This window comes from Mauremys reevesii, linkage group 3, assembly GCF_016161935.1.
Source record: "Mauremys reevesii isolate NIE-2019 linkage group 3, ASM1616193v1, whole genome shotgun sequence".
In the NCBI taxonomy this organism is placed as follows: domain Eukaryota; kingdom Metazoa; phylum Chordata; order Testudines; family Geoemydidae; genus Mauremys; species Mauremys reevesii.
In genome coordinates, this window is record NC_052625.1 from 152,397,333 (window position 1) to 152,416,077 (window position 18,745).

Here is an 18,745-nt window from a genome sequence, read left to right on the forward strand (position 1 = left end):
GAGAAGAATGAGGTGGGATATGATAGCTGCTTTCAGCTACCTGTAGGGGGTTCCAAAGAGGATGGATCTAGACCAGTGGTTCCCAAACTTATTCAGCCGCTTGTGCAAGGAAAGCCTCTGGCAGGTTTGTTTACCTGCTGCGTCCGCAGGTTTGGCCGATCGTGGCTCCCACTGGCCATGGTTCGCTGCTCCAGGCCAATGGGAGCTGCTGGAAGTGGCACGGGCCAAGGGACGTACTGACCGCCACTACAGTGTGAGAGGCCTTTGTGAGTGTGTTAGAAACACACTCAGTCAAGGGGAGAGGCATTTCATCTCCAGACTGATGGTTGAAAGTATTCAGAAAATATTGTCTATTTGGCTTGTGTGGAAATAAGTTGGGTAGGCTTTCTTGGAACTTAATTTTTTTTGTCAACACTATGTGGGACTACCCGGTGCTGACTACTTTTGAAAATTAGGTGACTTATTTGGGTGCCTAACTATGGACTTTAAACACTCATTTTTAAAAAAACTTGGCCTTGATTTTTTTTTTCATAGAATTCCCACCGGCAGTAGTAATGGGAGGAACTCTAGTGTAGACTTGCTAATGGCATTTTTTTACCACCATGTCATCTAGCCCTACTTGGAGATTGTCTAGATGGCTGTAGTTAAAAAGCCAGTAGCTGTTTATGCTAGCGCTCTTGCAGTTTCAAGCTCTTGTGGAACTGAACTGATGGTGACAACCATGGGAAATCTTAAGGAAAAACAAAGACAAGTATGGAGAAAGCCTAGTTGTCTTACTCCCTTCCCCAGGTTTGTTTAGAAAATGATTTTGTAGTGTGGATATGTGCAATCTTCTGCAGATCCATGCATTGTGGTCATTCCAAGCACAACTGAGCACAGCACCAACATTGTGAGTGTTGAATAGTGTGTTTCCAAACTAATTAAATGCAGTTTTAGTATAACACACTGAAATATATACACTAGTCATAATCTCAGTGATAACAAATTCAATTCAAATGACTGCATACCCTTGAATGTGGGATAATCCAATGTTACACACCTCAGTTTTATTAAATTAAACTGTAATTATTCAAATATACTGCTGTACATATACCATGCAAGTCAGTCATCTAAAAATCTATCATCCAAAATCTGGTCATGTCTTTTAATATCTATAAGTACATTGAAAATTCCTGTGATTACCCAAAACCTTAACTGTCCATTTGTTGAATGTCCTCAGTGACATGAAGCTGTACCTTTATTTTGACATGTGCTCTGCTAATTTCTAATCTGCTTTACTTTGTGGGCAGGGAATCCTAATTATAATGCAATGTACATCAATCTCAGAATTCCATATACTGTGAAGTGTATCATCTGATTCCCTGGGGTAATAACACTCTTGAACAGCTTTCACAACCATACTAGAGCCAAGTTCCAATTTAAAGAGTGGGTATGTTAAAATGACCCTGCATTAAACATGGGGAGCAGACCTGATGAGTACTCAGTCACATCTGTTCATTTTAGTGAGCAAATTAAATCTTTGCTCCAAGTAGCACTTCAAATTTATAACATCTAGGTGCTCAGATACCCTGGTAAAGTGGTATAATGCCTTGGTTGCTAAGAGAGAGTTAGTAAACAGCTCTCTTGATTATTATATATAGGCTCCAGCTAAGTTGCAATTAAATTCCACCTGTGGAACCCCATTGAAGAGAATGACATGGATGCAGCACCACAGAGTATAATGTTGTCTACAGAATCTTATTACTGATGGTGATGCATGAGAAAAGCTCATCTTGACTCTGAATGAGGGGAGACTGTTAAGAAAAATCTCTTCATTTGTAAGAGCTTGTCTACACATGGAGTTGTTCAGAAATTACTATTTTGAAAGAGTAATTCCACATGCGGACACTTGAATTTCTGAAATTCCACTTTAGCTCAATTCATGCACTAACCAGAAACAAGGCACATGTATTCTGGAGTAAGCATGTGCATGCATGAATTTACTCAGAAATTGGGTTTTAAATTTACACCTTCTCTTAATCCAAATTAATTTTCAAATGTTGACAAGCCCTCCAGTAGGCACATTTGATAGAGAGAGACAATTAACATGGAACCTTATGATGTCCTTTTTATAGAAATGTTGTGGTAGCCATGTTGGACCCAGGATAGTAGAGATAAGAGATCTCTCTTATTGGACCCACTTCTGTTGGTGAGTGTAAGTTTGAAAGCTGCTTTCACCAATAGAACTGGGTCCAATAAAATAAACTTACCTCACCCACCTTGTTTCTCCTTTTACAGAAATGCTTTTTCAGAGGAGAATCACACTTTAAACTCAAGACAGCCTCTTTAAACCAAGTTGTTCACTGTCTTCTGAATGAGTAACACTCTTATAGCACAACTACAATGAATAACCGGGGACAAAAACAGTTACCAGTAAGTGAAGTGTGTGTGCCTGGACTAGACTAGAGTTACTCTCTGTGGGCCAAACAGCAGGGCAAGAGCTGGCATTGGCTTACAGAGAACAAAAATTCACCTCCTGCTCTCTGAGCACTTGGGATGTCAGAGGCAGTTTGTGTGAGCTTGTGAGGGAAAAGGTGTGTGCACACAGGTGCATAGGGGGCTAAAGCCATATGGTGTTTGCATCAGCTGTGTCAAGAAAGAATGATAGAGTGGCACAGGTGGTGGTGGAAGTGATTTGAAAACATGGAAGTGACAGGATTAACAGGGAGCAGGAATTGTGTGGGATGGAGGATGGGTGTATGGGTAGCTGAGGGCAGTTTAGGGGGGGGATGGGGCAGTAGGTGGGAAAATGAGGGGTAGATTGTACGTACAGATGCTGGGTGGAAGAAATGGAGAATGTTTTAAGGGGAAAGCCAGCATCTAGAGTGCTTAGACAAGAGGACTAAGCTCCTGAAAGGAAAAGGGCCCATGAGTTTGGGTGGTGTGAGAAAGAGACAGGCTTGTTGAGGAAGGGTGTGGGGTGGGGGCCGGGATGGATGGGGGAGAGGCAAAGTGCCCAGGGCCTGGCTGGCTGTGTGAGAGGGACGGTCGGGGGTGAGGGTGTGCACTGTATGGGGGATGGGCAGCTATGTGGCTGTATGGAAGAGATGCGGAGTCGCCGGGGCGGGGAGGGCTGGCTGTGGGGGGAGGCACAGGTACACGGAGGGGCACAGAGGGTGTGTGGCTGTATGGAAGAGATGCTGGGGGGCTGGCTGTAGGGGGAGGGACAGGAACATGGGGTGTGGGGGCAGCTATGTGGCTGTATGGAAGAGATGTGGAGTGGCCGGGGCTGGCTGTGGGGGCAGGACAGGCACGTGGGGCGGGGGGCACACAGCGGGTGGGGGGGGGGGGCCGAGGGGGCCCGGGGATCGGACGGGAGGGGCAGAGAGTTCGAGCTCTCGGCCCCGGGGGTGGAGCGAGCGAGCCAGGCTCAGCGGGCGGGTGGGGTGGTTCTGCCGCGATTCAGGCGAAGGCCGGAGTCCGCCCTCTGGGCAGGCGGGCGGACGGGGCCGTCACCAAACGCCCCGAGGGGAGCCCCAGCGGCGCAGCGCGGGGACTGCCCCTCCTGCGGCCGGTAGCGGGGCTGTGGCCAGCCGCCCCGCCCCCGTTTCGGGGCGCGCAGAGCACTTTGTCCCAGCTCCCTGCCGGGCCCGACGCTAGGGGCGCTGCGAGCGGTGGGGAGGAGCGAGTCGAACGCTGGAGCGGTGACGTGTCCCGCACGCCCCGCCCCCGCGCAGGATATATAAGCGCAGCGGCTCACGTTGTCGGTCTTTTTCGCAACGGGTTCGCCGACGCCTCGCAGGTGAGAGCCGGCCGCGTGGCGCAGGCCTGTGGGGGAGGGGCGGGCCCGTGCGACTGGAACAGTCGGGCCCGAGGGTCAGGGTGGGTGAGTGCGGCCACGCGCGGGGAAGCTGCGGCGCGTGCGAGGGTCCGGGGCTGGTGGTGGAGAAGGGACCCGCGGGGAGGGGGGCGGGTGTCGGGAACTCGCCCCGGCGGCCCCACCTGCGGGCGGGGGAGGGGGAGAGGGCCCCACAAAATGGCGACGTGTCCCCCGCGCTGCCGCTTGTTTGGGGGGGTTGGGCCCCGGGGAGGGGAGTAGCTGCTACATGCGGGGCCCTGGAACCGCCCATCGCCACGCTGGGGGGATCCCCCGGCCTGGTGGTGCGGGCCGGCCGGCGGCGCGCCAAGGGTTGGGTGGGGAATGGGGCCGCTCCCGTTCCCCGGCGCCCGTTCAGCGAAGATGGCCGCTTCCTTTCCCTCCCCTTCTCCGCGAGCGCCACAAAATGGAGGACGCGGCGGCCGGGCGGCGGGTTAGTTACACAAAGGAGCCGCGCCCCGCCGCCCGGGCCTGGCCCCGGCTCTGCGCTCTCCGGCCGCATGGCAGCGCCTCGCGCCCGCGGGGTGGGGGGGGGAGCGCTTCTCGCTTGTGGCGCCCCCCCGCGGTGGGCGGAGCCGCGGCCCTCGAGCACCGCCCGGGCCTACTCACGGCCTCGAGGCCGCCCCGCCCTGGGCCGCGCGCGCCTCCCCGGTTAGCGAGGCTCCGGCCCGGCGTGATCCCTGACGGGTTTTCTCCTCCGCAGGTGTTGATTTTCTACCGAAAGAGCCGGACGCCGCGAGCCACCCGTCATGGGCAAGGAGAAAACCCACATCAACATCGTTGTCATCGGCCATGTCGACTCCGGCAAGTCCACCACCACCGGGCACCTCATCTACAAGTGCGGGGGCATCGACAAGCGGACCATCGAGAAGTTCGAGAAGGAAGCTGCGGAGGTACCTTCGCTGGCCCGAAAGATTTAATTAGCCCAGTAGCCTGGTTTAAGTGCAAAATGGAGGCTCAGAGAGCCGCTTGGGTTGGTGAAATAGCACCTTGTTCGCTATTTAAGCAGCGCTTTTCAACTACTCTGCAGACACTAGATCTCCACCCATCAGTCAGAACAGGGAGAAAATATCTGATTTTATCCAGTGACTTCAACAGCAGGGATTTTCAGCGTTCCCAGCTTCAGGCTGGGTGTTCAATCAGACAGGAAATGCAAAACAGTTCTGTGTAAGCAACTGCTGCATTCAGGCTTTTTCTCTAAAGGTAGAGGAATACATGGCTCTTCCTATATCAAGTTGAAAAACATTTGTTACTGTATGTGCTTGCTCCATATGTTCATTGGTGTACTTTCATTTCCATGTAGTAGAAGAGACTGCATCTCAAAAAATACATTGAGTGACAATATTATACTAGCTATAAAAATAGCCTGTGGGTGAATAGCACATACTCTAGTTGTGGAAGAGATTACAGTGGTATGAAAACAAGAACTTGCAGTGGACACTTGATATGAGGGCTTGTCTTTGCAAAGCCTAACTTAATTAACAGACTGAAGGCTAAAGTGTCATAGGTTAAATAACTGAGAAAAGAGATGGAATCTCTCACCAGTTGCGCCAAATGCGTTCGAGCCAAAGCAGTATTAGCATTACAGGAAACTAACTGCAAAAGATGCCTTGTACCATTTTAGGAACTTTCTCTGTTCACTGCATACAAATTGTGTTAAACTCATTTAGAAAGCTAACAAATGTTACTTTTTTTTTTTTAAACACCTGTAGATGGGCAAAGGTTCCTTCAAATATGCCTGGGTTTTGGACAAGCTGAAGGCTGAGCGTGAGCGTGGTATCACAATTGATATTTCTTTGTGGAAATTTGAAACAAGCAAGTACTATGTCACCATCATTGATGCTCCTGGACACAGAGATTTCATCAAAAACATGATTACTGGCACCTCCCAAGTATGTAAACACTATGAATTCAGTTGAGGGCTTTAGTATTTTCTGATGTGTATTTGTGGTCTATGCAAAAAAACCACTAACCTACCTTTTCCCCCAAAGGCTGACTGTGCTGTCCTTATTGTTGCTGCTGGTGTTGGTGAGTTTGAAGCTGGTATCTCCAAGAATGGGCAAACTCGTGAACATGCCCTTCTGGCCTACACACTGGGTGTAAAACAGCTGATCGTTGGTGTGAACAAGATGGATTCCACTGAGCCACCGTACAGCCAGAAGAGATATGAAGAAATTGTCAAAGAAGTCAGCACTTACATTAAGAAAATTGGCTACAATCCAGACACTGTAGCTTTTGTGCCAATTTCTGGTTGGAATGGAGACAATATGTTGGAGCCTAGCACTAACGTAAGTTTGTTTACCTTGTATATCAGAATTAAGTTGGAGGGACTGCCAGGATGAATTGGCAGGATTAAGAAACAATGCATTTGAATGGCGTTTATATCTATTTAAAACTCAGATCAAGATCAGGTTTCATGTCACAAATTACCTTAAGATATCAAGGATGAAATGTAATTATCCTTCCTATTTCTGCATCCCAGTATTGCTAAACACAAGTTACATTTGTGCTGCCTTTTGTTAGATGCCCTGGTTTAAGGGATGGAAGGTTACCCGTAAGGATGGCAATGCCAGTGGAACTACCCTGCTAGAAGCTTTGGATAGTATACTGCCACCAACTCGTCCAACTGACAAGCCTCTGCGTTTGCCTCTGCAAGATGTCTACAAAATTGGTGGTAAGTACTTTTTTGTGAAGAATAGTTCTGTAATTTTTCCTCCAATAGTAAGCTTTGTTGTATTTTAAAATCTGTCAGATTGATAGTGATGGTATCGCTTTAAAAAGCAGAAATTGCCTAGGTAAATTAGGAGTAAACATCCTAGAGTTGCTTTTTTTTTCTTTTCTTTTCAGGTATTGGTACTGTTCCAGTTGGTCGTGTGGAAACTGGCATCCTGAAGCCAGGCATGGTAGTAACATTCGCCCCTGTCAACGTAACAACTGAAGTAAAATCTGTTGAGATGCATCATGAAGCTTTGAGTGAAGCTCTGCCTGGTGACAATGTTGGCTTCAATGTCAAGAATGTGTCTGTGAAAGACGTTCGCCGTGGTAATGTTGCTGGTGACAGTAAGAATGACCCCCCAATGGAAGCTGCTGGCTTCACTGCCCAGGTACTTTTCAGAACCATTTGAAGATCTTTGAAACTTTAGTTATGGATTGATGCAAATATTGGCTGCTCATCTTGTTTGGAGTGAATATTTTGAAGTTCATCCCTGGAAGATAAAGTACTTCTGGCTTTTTAAACAGCTCAACCCAACAAGTAACCATGAGTTATGCTTGAAAAGTTACTGTTTTTTTTCCTTACAGGTCATCATCCTGAACCACCCAGGCCAAATTAGTGCTGGTTATGCCCCTGTGTTGGATTGCCACACTGCTCACATTGCTTGCAAGTTTGCTGAACTGAAAGAGAAGATTGATCGTCGTTCTGGTAAGAAATTGGAAGATGGTCCTAAATTCCTGAAATCTGGAGATGCTGCCATCGTTGACATGGTCCCAGGCAAACCCATGTGTGTCGAGAGCTTCTCGGACTACCCTCCTCTGGGTAAGTGGTCCTCTAAAATAACTACTTGTAAATTCATGTTATGTTCCATGCTCTTCTAGAAATCTGTCTTTAGTTGTTTCTTGGGTGACATCCACCTTACTTTGTGAGGTGTCATTGAAACTTTAAGCTTGCTATAAGACTTTGCGCAGTGCTCCATAACCCTTTTAAAATGGGTGTAGGCCAAATTCCATTTTACATTCAGATACTTCCAATATCACTTGCAGTTTCAGTTTTATATTTTTACTTCCTGCCATATCCCGTGTGGTGTTGCCATGCAGAGGTTGTCTCAGTCAGGGTATGCATCTGTATACTCACATACAAAATTATAAAATGTTGTCATTTTGTTTCCAGGTCGTTTTGCTGTGCGTGACATGAGACAGACTGTTGCTGTTGGTGTCATCAAGGCAGTTGATAAGAAAGCTGCTGGAGCTGGCAAGGTCACAAAGTCCGCCCAGAAGGCTCAGAAGGCTAAATGAAAATTCTGTACATCAGCTGCCACCTCAGTCTTAATCGGTGGAACGGTCTCAGAACTGTTTGTCTCAATTGGCCATTTAAGTTTAATAGTAAAAGACTGGTTAATGATTACAATGCATCGTAAAAGCTTCCGAAGGAAAGGAATGTTTGTGGACCATTTGTTTCGTGGCAGTTTAAGTTATTAGTTTTTAAACCAGTAAATTTTTTAATGGAAACAACTTGACCAAAAATCTGTCACAGAATTTGAGACCATTAAAAACAAAGTTTTAATGCTAAGTTTGTGTGTTCTTTGGATTAATGTTGACTATAGGAAAGCTATATCCAATTTATTAGAGTAAAATTCAAATATTTCTATATTTGCTTGAGTTAAAGGTGAAATAAAAATTGAGTCTCTGCTGAATGTCCCTTAACAGTACAGTGGGATTTTACAAGTCCTTAAACACTTCCTCATTGACTGACTAAAGATATGTTACGCTGGACAAATCAGATTCTGTAATGTATTGCAGAGTGGTGCATTCTACAATACATTCAGTAAACCAAGTTTGTGGGTTTTTTACTGAGGAAGGTGGGGTGGACAGTAACTTCAAAGGGTAAACTTGTTTTCTTTGCCAAGTACAACTAGATTAGTTGGGACATCTTGCACACACTTGAGCTCAATTTCCACTTTGTTTTCTAGTTTGTCCATTAACTTAAATGGATAAGTGTGTAAACATTATTCATGCGTTTACTTAAGTCATTTAGTAGTTTGAATTCTATCTAGTCCAGATGACTCGCATAGTTAAGTTTACTGCAGCTTTCAGACCTATACATTTTGCTACTTAAATCAACCCATATAAATGACAGATTTTTAAATTTAAGTAACTGTTTAATTGTTGAACTTCCAAGAAATGGAAGATAGAATTTTTTTTAATTTTAGTACCATAGATTTGGGACACTTGGAAACTAGAGCAAAAGTAAGTCATGGAGGTTGCGTTGAAATCATGATGTCCTGCAATTTAACTTTTGTCTGTGAGCCTGTTACACATCTCAGGTGACACTAGTTAAGTATAACTAACAAATTCAATTGTTTAACATCCTGAAGTTTGAGAGAAAAGCACTGGAAGCCACTAATTACAAAATCTTACTCATGAGTACATTTGGAGAATAGAACTAGTACTTCGATCTAAAACAAGTGATTAAAATGCTTAAGAACTAACAAACTTAAATGTTTGAAGGCACATTTATACTTAAATAAGTCTGGGCCTACTGGGGCTTGGAAATCTTCAACAAAGCTTGAACTGATTTTCCGTCTATTTGAATTGGATATTAAAATGCCAAAGGAGCCAAATTTAAACTTGGGGAAGAACTTCATTGATGTCAAAGGACTTGTTTACATAAGGTCTGAATCTGGCCTAGTTCTCTGTAAAAGCACTGTAAGGGGATTGGGAAAACTAACTCTTAACTAGTAGCTGTATAATCTATTACCAGACCTTCCTCCCCCCACCCCAAATTTAAAATACAAACTGGCAACAAGATTCAAGTTACAATTAGTTTGGCAGGGCCAGAGTGCCTGTAAAGCATGAACAGTACTTGTCTGCAAGTTAATCAAGAGGTTTCAGTTGCACAGTGATCCAAAATTACTATATCAATCTCATACATTCTTTCCACAGCCTTCACAAACAAGGTAGCAAAGATGATTCAACTTTGTGGCTTAATGGTTAGTATTGCTAAAAATGATTACTAGCACCAACTTCTCAGTCAGATCTATATTTTCATCTGCAACATACTTTTTTTTTTTTCCCCTTACTACCACATTTCAAGTTGTAAGGGCCACTGCAGATAGTGAAAGGCTAGTATGTTTCTGTACTGACTTCATTTTCCCCATCCATCCCTCAGTTAATCAAATTGTTGGATAAACTTCTAGTTTCATAGCTTAAGATACATTTCCTGGATAATACCAAGCTGTTCATACCTTTTTGTCTTAACCCCATCCCTTCTGCTGGCCAACCTCAGTTTATTTTCACATAGTCTTTAATCCAATAAACCACTCCACTAGGGGGGGAAAGGGGGAAGCTTTGACATACATTGCAGAGGTGAGGAATCTTCTATTCCTTCCTCCTTCAGGAAGATGGTGGTATTTAAAAAGTAATAATGAAAGTCTCTAAATTTTCAGTGTTGACTTAGGTTAATGTATTTCTAATAGAAAGATAATTTTAAACACAAATGTAAAATTCTAGGTAGTGTATACATTTCCCATAAGCTGTTGCAATATTTAAGAAGATGACTGTACAAAGTTTTGCCTAAAATAACTTTTCTGAATTGTCCTCCAGCCATGACACTTCAGGAATTGTAATTAATTTGATAAAAGTATTGATGCAGGTAAAAAATAGGATCCTATTAAATTAGAATGAAAAGCCTAGTAAAACCACCGCAGTGCCAATGAACTATCTTCAAAGTATGTTTCTTTTAGACTTCTGAAGGAAGATCTTGATAGGAATTTATAATATGAATATGCAGCCAGCCTTTAGGGAGTAGCTACTGGTTTTGCATTGATACCAATTTGGGACAAAGTACCAATATAATGTCATGCTGTTGTACAGTCACCTTTCTCTGCATGTTGAAGGCTTAGTTTACACCAAGCTGGGTTTTCCATTACAAACCTTGCCCTTAAAAACTGAGTCTGTGCTGCATAGGGGCTTGAAAATGAGTGTGGGGGAAGGAGGTGATTCAACATCAAAAGTTTCTTTAGAGGCAAGAAGACTGCCAAGAGATTTAGCTTGTAGCCTAGCAGGTGCTGGCCGATTAAATGTGGCTAGCTGATGAACAACTGGCAGAGAAAGAGGGCAGAAATGCTCGCTGTGGAATTTTTTTTTTTAGGATGCTATTTTCATATGGTCTGTAAATTCTGAAATAAGTCATTTCCCTCAAATAGAAAATGCTGCAGCATGAGGGGAATGCAAGGAGGAGAATTCAGACCTAAAACCTAGCTGACTAGAGACTTCAATCAGAAAAAATCTGACAAGCTAAAAACTGCCAAAAATAAATCCCAAAGTTGGTTAATTGTTAATTTTTTGTGTATGGGTGTGGAAAGAAACTTCAGATGAATTTTAGGTCAAAAGGCAATAGCCTAATACATTTTTGTATGTATTGTCTGAATTCTCCAAACTCTAACTGTAGGTCCTTCTGCCTGTGTTACTAAAATGTCACCTTTGATTATTAAAAACAATTTACAGTTTAACTTTTCGCCATTTATGCTGGGACTTTATTTTTGAGCACTCAGATTTGACAGTGTAACTAGGCTAGTTTTGCTTTCTGGTTTTTATGATCTAATACACTGCTGTGGGGGACACTTACAAATCTATGAACATGTGTAAAAGCATCTCAGATCTTATAAGCAAAATTTTGGGCTTAAGACAACTTCAGTCAACCTAATAAATTCCATAGCTGAGAACTGCATCTGATCTCTGATTCTTTATTTCCCAAGATGTGTTCTTCCCAGCTGTCACAGTCCTTAATATAAATAACTTAATATTCAAATTATCCCACAGTATGTGGGATTTGTTTGTGTGTGATGCTTTGATAACCCTCTTTAAATGGTAAACATTACAATAGCCTATGGGGAAAGTGGTAGAAGCCCCCTGTCACATTTATTTTAAATTGGAATGGTCAGAGTAGTAAATAACTCTTGGATACTGACCTACACTGGAAGAGTGAAACTAGAGATCAAGTTAGAAGACCTTAGTGCTCTTTCTAATTTCTGTGGCACATCCTAAATTACTAATTTTTAATAGAGAAACAAACTTACATGTTTATAAGTATTTTTTTAAAAATCCCCAAAGCCTATGCATCAGGTATTGTGTTTAACCGCAGGCTGGTGCCTCCCTAACTGCCATATCCCTATAAAACAGTTTTAACTAATGAGGGCATGAAGCACCAAAAATGGGAAAACAGGTCATTGTTAGAAAACTTGAGGTGGGATGCGGATCTGGAAGGGGTGCTTTACATTTCTCTCTACTTATGGCAGGCAATTAGCAATGATCTTGGTTATGGCTTGACTGCTAGCTGACTTGCAGCTATTTAACCGAAGGTGTTATTTGAAACAGATTTTAGTGAAAGGCTAAAGTAAGTGGTTTAAACTGAAAAGTTTAGTTTAATTCAGTTAGGAACACGTCTGTACATCGCTGTTAAATGGCCAGCCCCCGTCATTTCCCGCAGCTCCCATTGGCCAGGAATGGTGAACCGGCATGGGCACTGGGAGCTGTGGGCGGCCATGCCTGTGGATGGTCAATGTAAACAAACTGTCTCACAGCTCGCCAGTGGATTACCGTGACGGGCCACAGCTTGCTCATCATGGTTATAAACAAAAGGTCAGATTAACTTTTTCCCAATATAGTTCTTAAAGCAGAGATTTTCTAAGTATGGGGCAGAGAGGGCTCAGCAAAATGTTCAGGGTGGGGACGCCAGGCAGCCCGCGGAGGGCTCACCACTTCTACCCCAACTCACCTCAGTGGTAGAGGTGGTGCTGTGGGTCAGTGTCAACATCCGCCATGACCATGCACTGATTTTCGCTCCTGGTAGCTTCTGCAGCTAGTACTAGCTCTGCCCCGAAGGGACCATGGCTCATGTGCCTGTCTTCACCCTGAAATCCTGAGGGAGGGAGACAACCAAAAATTGTAACTCAAACGGGGAGCAGTGGGAGGGAGGACTCAGCTCAAAAAGTTTGAAAGCGGCTGCCTTACCATAATAGGCTAGGGCACAGGATAAGCTCGCACGTGTAAGATCCAAGGCAGATGTAAACTTTCCAGAGGCCAGGTAACCTTTCTGCTGATGGCCACCTTGGCTGAGCCTATAAATGTGTCATCTTTTGCTTATGAACTGTAAATGAGGAAAGTTATATTCTTTCACTATCCCTTGATGCAAGGATGCTGTCTGACAAGGAGTTCATTGGTGGGGTTTTAGGTGGCTGAGGGGCCCAATTGGTGCCCTGCAGATTTTTTCCCCACAGCTGTGATAGGTGTAATCTTGGAGGCAATAGTTGTTGGCTGGCCTGTTGTGTCCTTTCTTTCCCTCTTTGTCGCTTCTCTGTCGCCTGAGGATGTTTGTTCTCCTCAAAGTGAGCGGGTGGAAGCATTAACGTCAGTGCGAACATTGGTGCCTTTTCACCATCCAGTTAATTAAAAAGTCATTTTGCTGGGAAAGGTGACGTCTGGTTTTCTCAGAACCTCCCCGTCCTAAGCTAGGCGCGTGTGTGGAATGCTAACTGGGTTCCTGCTATTTGTAAGGCAGCCTGAGACTGTGGCGCAGAGACACACACCTCCCCCTCCACCCAGCTAAGCATTAGCCCTGTTTTCCCTTTGGATTGTGTTCTGGGCTGCTGAGTAGAAGCAGCCCCGGTGAAGCTGGGCCTACATACCTGCAGGCACCCAAGACGCTGTAAGGCTGACAAACTTTGCATAGGGTGAGGCAAGCTGCTTTGTCTGAGACGGGGGTGACGTTATAGGAGTGAGACTAAGAAAAAGCTTGTCTTGAAGCCTCAGTGCTTCAGATAACCGATTGAAGCCCAGAGCCCATCCATGACAACTGACCTTCTACAGCAGGGTTCACAGTAAGCACAGACAGAGCACAGAGCCACTTCCCCGTTGGCAATACTGCCCTGGTGCGGGGGGTGGAGTCAAATGCAGGGCAAGGAAACTGCTCTCAGTCCTAGAAAGAGAACCTCACTCCCAACAGGCACAGCTCTGAGTGGTGGCAAAAGGCTGGAGCCCTGCAAAACGGGTCTGCTTCCTTGAGCAAAAAGCTGGCACCATTTTCCATGTCTCATTGTGTGTGTCTATGCTGCGGGCTGCTTCTCCCTTAATTTGCTGCTTCACTTGCCTCTTGCACCTGAGGGCTGTGACACTTGTCTCCACTATGCAGGCAGAGGCAGATTAAGGTTTCCTGGGGCCCTGGGCCAGAGCAAGGGGGAGGGGAGGTGGCTGCCCACTTTCCATCCCTTCTGCCTGCAGCCCCACCCCTTTCTGCCCCTTCCCCCTGGCTAGACCCTGTTCCACACACACTTCCTCCCCCTCCATTGCACCTCCAACCTCTTTTGTTCCTTTCTGTGCCCCCTCCCTCACTGGGCCCCCCAGCCCGGAGAAGCTCTGTCTCCATGCCACAGCCTGGGGGCTGCAGCAGGGACTGAGAGCGCCACCAGTCCCAGGGCTGCAGTGGGGAACCGGGGTCTTCCCCTGACGATCCTCCCCCCGCCCCATGCTTCTGTAGGGAACTAGGATCAGAGGATGCTGGGGGGCATGTGTGTTTGGGGGAGGTGGGGGAAGACCTTGTCCCACCTGATGCTGGGTAGCTAATCCGCCACTACATACAGGAGGCAAAAGAACTAACAAGAGGCCTGTTGCTTGGCTAAGTTAGACGCATTCTCACACAGCCAGTCATTGCTTTCTGAAGGATCTGTCCACCCTTGTTTCTCACCATCACTTCCACTTCTGCCTTTAACAAACACAATGCCAAGGAGTCTCGCGTTTCCTACCTGCAGGTCTGGATAACTGTCATCCGATGTGACCCAGTTTCCTAATTCCTGTTTCTACATCTTGGGCTTTAATTATTAAAATATTTACCCAAAATAATCCATTTTGACAGCCTCCAGTCCCTGCTTCTAATAATGTTTTCTTAGCAAGCCCACAAGAGGGTGACGTTAAAAAAACATCAATTTTACATGGTCTTAGATTAAGTGCGCTGTGAAAAACAGGTGAGGTTTTGTTTTGTTTTTGTTTGTGGGTTCTGGGTTGGAATCTGTTACCAGTCCAGCCTGGTTCCCTACACAGCTGCTGTTATTTACACCAGGAATCACTGGACAAATGCTGAGTAAGACTTTGGAGCTATTGCTCCTGCTCGGATAGCACAGTGGTTATTCAGCTCCACCCAGTGGCACATCTCAGCGCTTTGTGAAACTGATTACAAAGTCTTACTGAAGAACAAAGGGCGGCCAGGACCTTGCAGCAAGAATGCATTCGCTAGCCCTGTGTGTAATAAAACGTGGAATGCGGAATAGCAGCTTCTCTTTCTGCTTACGGACATTTCGGAGCAAACGAACCCGAAAGCACACAGCTGATGCTGCTTTATTGCAATTGGCAGAGAAGTTCCATAGCTAAGCCTTAGGGCCTGTCCTCAAAAAGGCCATTCTGCCAGGCACCAATAGTTTTAGGCAGAATCAATTATAGCTGCCAGGCTGGAGTAAGAGGCGGGGCTCTGAGACAACGCGGGCCTGGCTCATTGAGGGTGTTAAAGCTCCGGGGAAGGATATTGAAATGGATCTGAAATTGAATGGGGAGCCAGTACTGACCAAATGTGATTAGGGTGACCAGAGGGGTGAAGAAAAAGAGGTGGAGTTCCACCAGCACAGCACAAAAAAACAAAAACAAAAAAAAAAAAAGGAAAGCAGAATAAAACAAAACAGGAGTGCGAAATATCGGGACAAATTCCGTCCTGACCAAACACCAATCGGGACGGGGGATAAACATCTAAAAGTCAGGACAGTCCTGCTTTTATCAGGATCTCTGGTCACCCTAACTGTGATACCTGGCATGGCATGCTGCATTCACTTCTCCCCCCTCTGCGTCGTCCTGCACAGCTTCGGCATGGTTTTCCCTCTCCCCAAAACAGAGCACGCTGCAGCAGTGTGGACAAGAGGAGAGCAAACAGTCTTGGTGAAAGGGCAGCGTCTCCTTCATAGCTGAACTGTTGTTTCAACAGTTACAGACATGACAAAACATTCAAGCTGTGCGCGACCTTCGCTGCCAGATCACCTTGAATAAGCCACAGTACCTGCCAGTTTGTAGATGTTTCTCCCCTTCCTTTTACCATCAACCCATCCCAGATTCAGTTTGGGGCAACATCTTGTCTGGAGGTTCCAATGTTCTGCGAAACTGAATTGTCTGCACCTCGTAAGAAAATGTAGGAGCTCAGTGTGGTGGCATTATAGCCCGTCTCACCTCTTCTGGTCTCCAGCTATTTTATTGGCAAACACTCTTGTTTGCCTTTGTAGCAGTAGTTTGCCCTTAATATGTACTCCATTGAAGGAAGGAGATACAAAGGATTCTCTTACTGAATGACAACTAACAAGGAAGAACTCCGAGAAGCATATGTTGTCTGCCAGGAACAACAACAAAGAGAGAGAGGGTGAAGATATCAGCCGGAGTTCTTTTGAACTTTACAATAGCTTTAGCTAAACTGTTGATTAAAAAGAGAGCAGGAGCAGGGAACTGACATGTTCCTTCTCCAGCGAACCACAGAACAGCAAAACTCAGCTGGTGTAAATTGGTATAGTGCCAATGAAGTCAACAACAAAGCCCTTTGCTTTCATCCCAATCTAGTTACTGGTCAATTTCTATAAGTGCTGAGAGTACAGTATGCAACTTACACAACAAAAGGGTAAAACTTAAGACTCTCAAGCTGATATGGAAACTGATACTATAACAATGAAGTTCAAAGAAATGCTTGCCAGGACTATGCGCTGAACAGCAGTCTTACAAGTAGAGGTGCAGAAACCTCTGAACTTTCCAAACCATTGGGAATCAAAGGCCAGTCTACAGCTGGGCTGTCCAAAATACTAACCCACACAAGCTGACAGCCTGCGAACCCTACTATTGCACTCCTGGCCCCTGACTTGGCTCTTACTGCAAATGGAGAGGACAAGGATCTGCTCTGACGTGACTGACTGTGCTGGAAGGGAAACAAACATTCCCTGCAATGTTAGATCAGGAGCCACTCTACACTGGCTTAGAAAAGCATTTAGAAAGTGTGTTTATAGTTTAGTGCAAAATAATGATTTACTAAATTCAGATTCTGTATAAAAATACTCAACTGCAGAGCACCCAGGTTTCCACCCACTCCTAGCGCAGACAGGATTCAAGTCTCTTCACTCCCTATTTATGGGACACATTTGAAAGGATATTTCCTAGTACCTAAACCCCATTTCTAATGTAATTTCATTCTATAACTAAACATATGGATAACAGTGTCCGCAATAGCAGATCTTTGATTACTGGTTTTCTAATGAAGGTTGCCTGCTTGCCAAGTCTCTGTTCTCACAGCAGCTTATTTCTGAACACCTTGCTTCCAAATTCTGCCTTCCAGTCCATGAACACAACCCCCTCTGTGCCCCCAATTGTCATGCATTAATTAGTGTGTAGATTATAAATCAGTCAGTCACTATTTCTGGTGTATTCTCCAGCACTGAACAGACACTACTTCATTTAAATCAGTGAGTGGTTGGGTGTTTTGTCACCTCTCTCAAGTACTTCTTTATTACCATAATCATTACCATAACAGCCCCCTTCATTATCATAATTGCCAAGCGCCTCACCAGTCGTTAGCTAGCTTCACAACACTCCTGTGAGATAGGTAATTCACATAGTCTAAGGCAGGGGTCCGCAAACTTTCAGAAGTGATGTGCCAAGTCTTCATTTATTCACTCTAATTTAAGGTTTCACGTGCCAGTAATACATTTTAACGTTTTTAGAAGGTCTCTTTCTATAAGTCTATAAGGTATAACTAAACTATTGTTGTATGTAAAGTAAATACGGGTTTTAAAATGTTTAAGAAACTTCATTTAAAATTAAATTAAAATGCAGAGCCGCCCCCCAGACCAGTGGCCAGGACCCGGGCAGTGAGTGCCACTGAAAATCAGCTTGAGTGCCACCTTCAGCACACGTGCCATAGGTTGCCTACCCCTGGTCTAAGGACTAGTCTACACTGGCAGTGCTAAAGCACTGCAGCAGCAGCACTTTAACATGCCTTGTGGGGTCATGGCACTCTAAAAAAAACCCACCTCCCTGAGGGGCATGGCTCCCAGCAGTGGGGCACTGTTTACACTGGCGCTTTACAGCGCTGAAACTTGCTGCACTCAGCGGGCTGTTTTTTCACACCCCTGAGCCAGAAAATTGCAGCGCTGTAAATTGCCAATGTAGACAAGCCATAAGTCACAATAAATCTGTGGCAGCAGAGGGAATTGAATCCAGCTTCCCCTGAGGCACAGAAGATTAGGGTTGGAAGAGACCTGAGGAGGTCATCTAGTCCAACTGTAATCCCCAGGTCCTTTTCTGCAGAACTGCCGCTTAGCCAGTCAGACACCAGCCTGTAGCGGTGCAGGGGATTCTTCCTTCCTAAGTGCAGGACTCTGCACTTGTTCAACTTCATCAGATTTCTTTTAGCCCAATCCTCCAATGTGTCTAGGTCACTCTGGACCCTATCCCTACCCTCTAGCGTATCTACCCCTGCCCCCAGCTTAGTGTCAGAGTCCCAGACTAGTGCCCTAGCCATTGGACTTCTAGGCTGCTCAAACTTTTTGGCCCAAGGGCCACATCTTGGTATGGAAATTATATGGTGGGCCATGAATTAGGGTTGGGGAATGGGGGCGGGGGTGGGGCTCTGGCTGGGGGTGCGGGCTATGGGGTAGGGCCAGAAATGAGTTCAGAGGCGGCTCCAGGCTAGGGTGCAGAAGAGGGATCAGCCTGGGGCAGGGGCATGGGAGGAGGTGAGGGATGCAGGCTCCGGGCGCCACTTACCTGAAGCAGCTCCTGGAAGCAGCAGCATGTCCCCGCTCCGGCTCCTATGCGGAGGTGGAGCCAGGCGGCTCTGCGTACTGCCCGGTCCGCAGGCACTGCCCCTTGAGCTCCAATTAGCCGCAGTTCCTGGCCAATGGGGGATGCGGGGGTGGTGCTTGGGGTTGGGGCAGCACACGCAGCCCCCTGGCTATTCCTAAACATAGGAGCCGGAGAGGGGATATGCTGCTGCTTCTGGGAGCCTTGGCACAAGTGCGCAGAGTGGCCTCCGACCCCGTTCCCCGACTGGAGTGCAGGAGCAGGGCAAGCCCCAAACCCCACTTCCCAGCAGGCGCTTGAGGG

General features: G+C 45.9%; 1 protein-coding gene across 1 annotated transcript; it reads left to right on the forward strand.

Annotated features, from left to right (window-relative positions):
• Positions 1-3,630: 3,630 nt before the first annotated feature.
• EEF1A1 (eukaryotic translation elongation factor 1 alpha 1) lies at positions 3,631-8,137 on the forward strand. Its single transcript, XM_039530771.1, has 8 exons — positions 3,631-3,781; positions 4,560-4,749; positions 5,569-5,748; positions 5,848-6,144; positions 6,380-6,530; positions 6,704-6,960; positions 7,157-7,391; positions 7,743-8,137. Exons 2-8 carry the CDS (start codon positions 4,606-4,608, stop codon positions 7,865-7,867), a joined length of 1,389 nt encoding a protein of 462 aa, XP_039386705.1. The 5' UTR covers positions 3,631-3,781; positions 4,560-4,605; the 3' UTR covers positions 7,868-8,137.
• Positions 8,138-18,745: the final 10,608 nt, after the last annotated feature.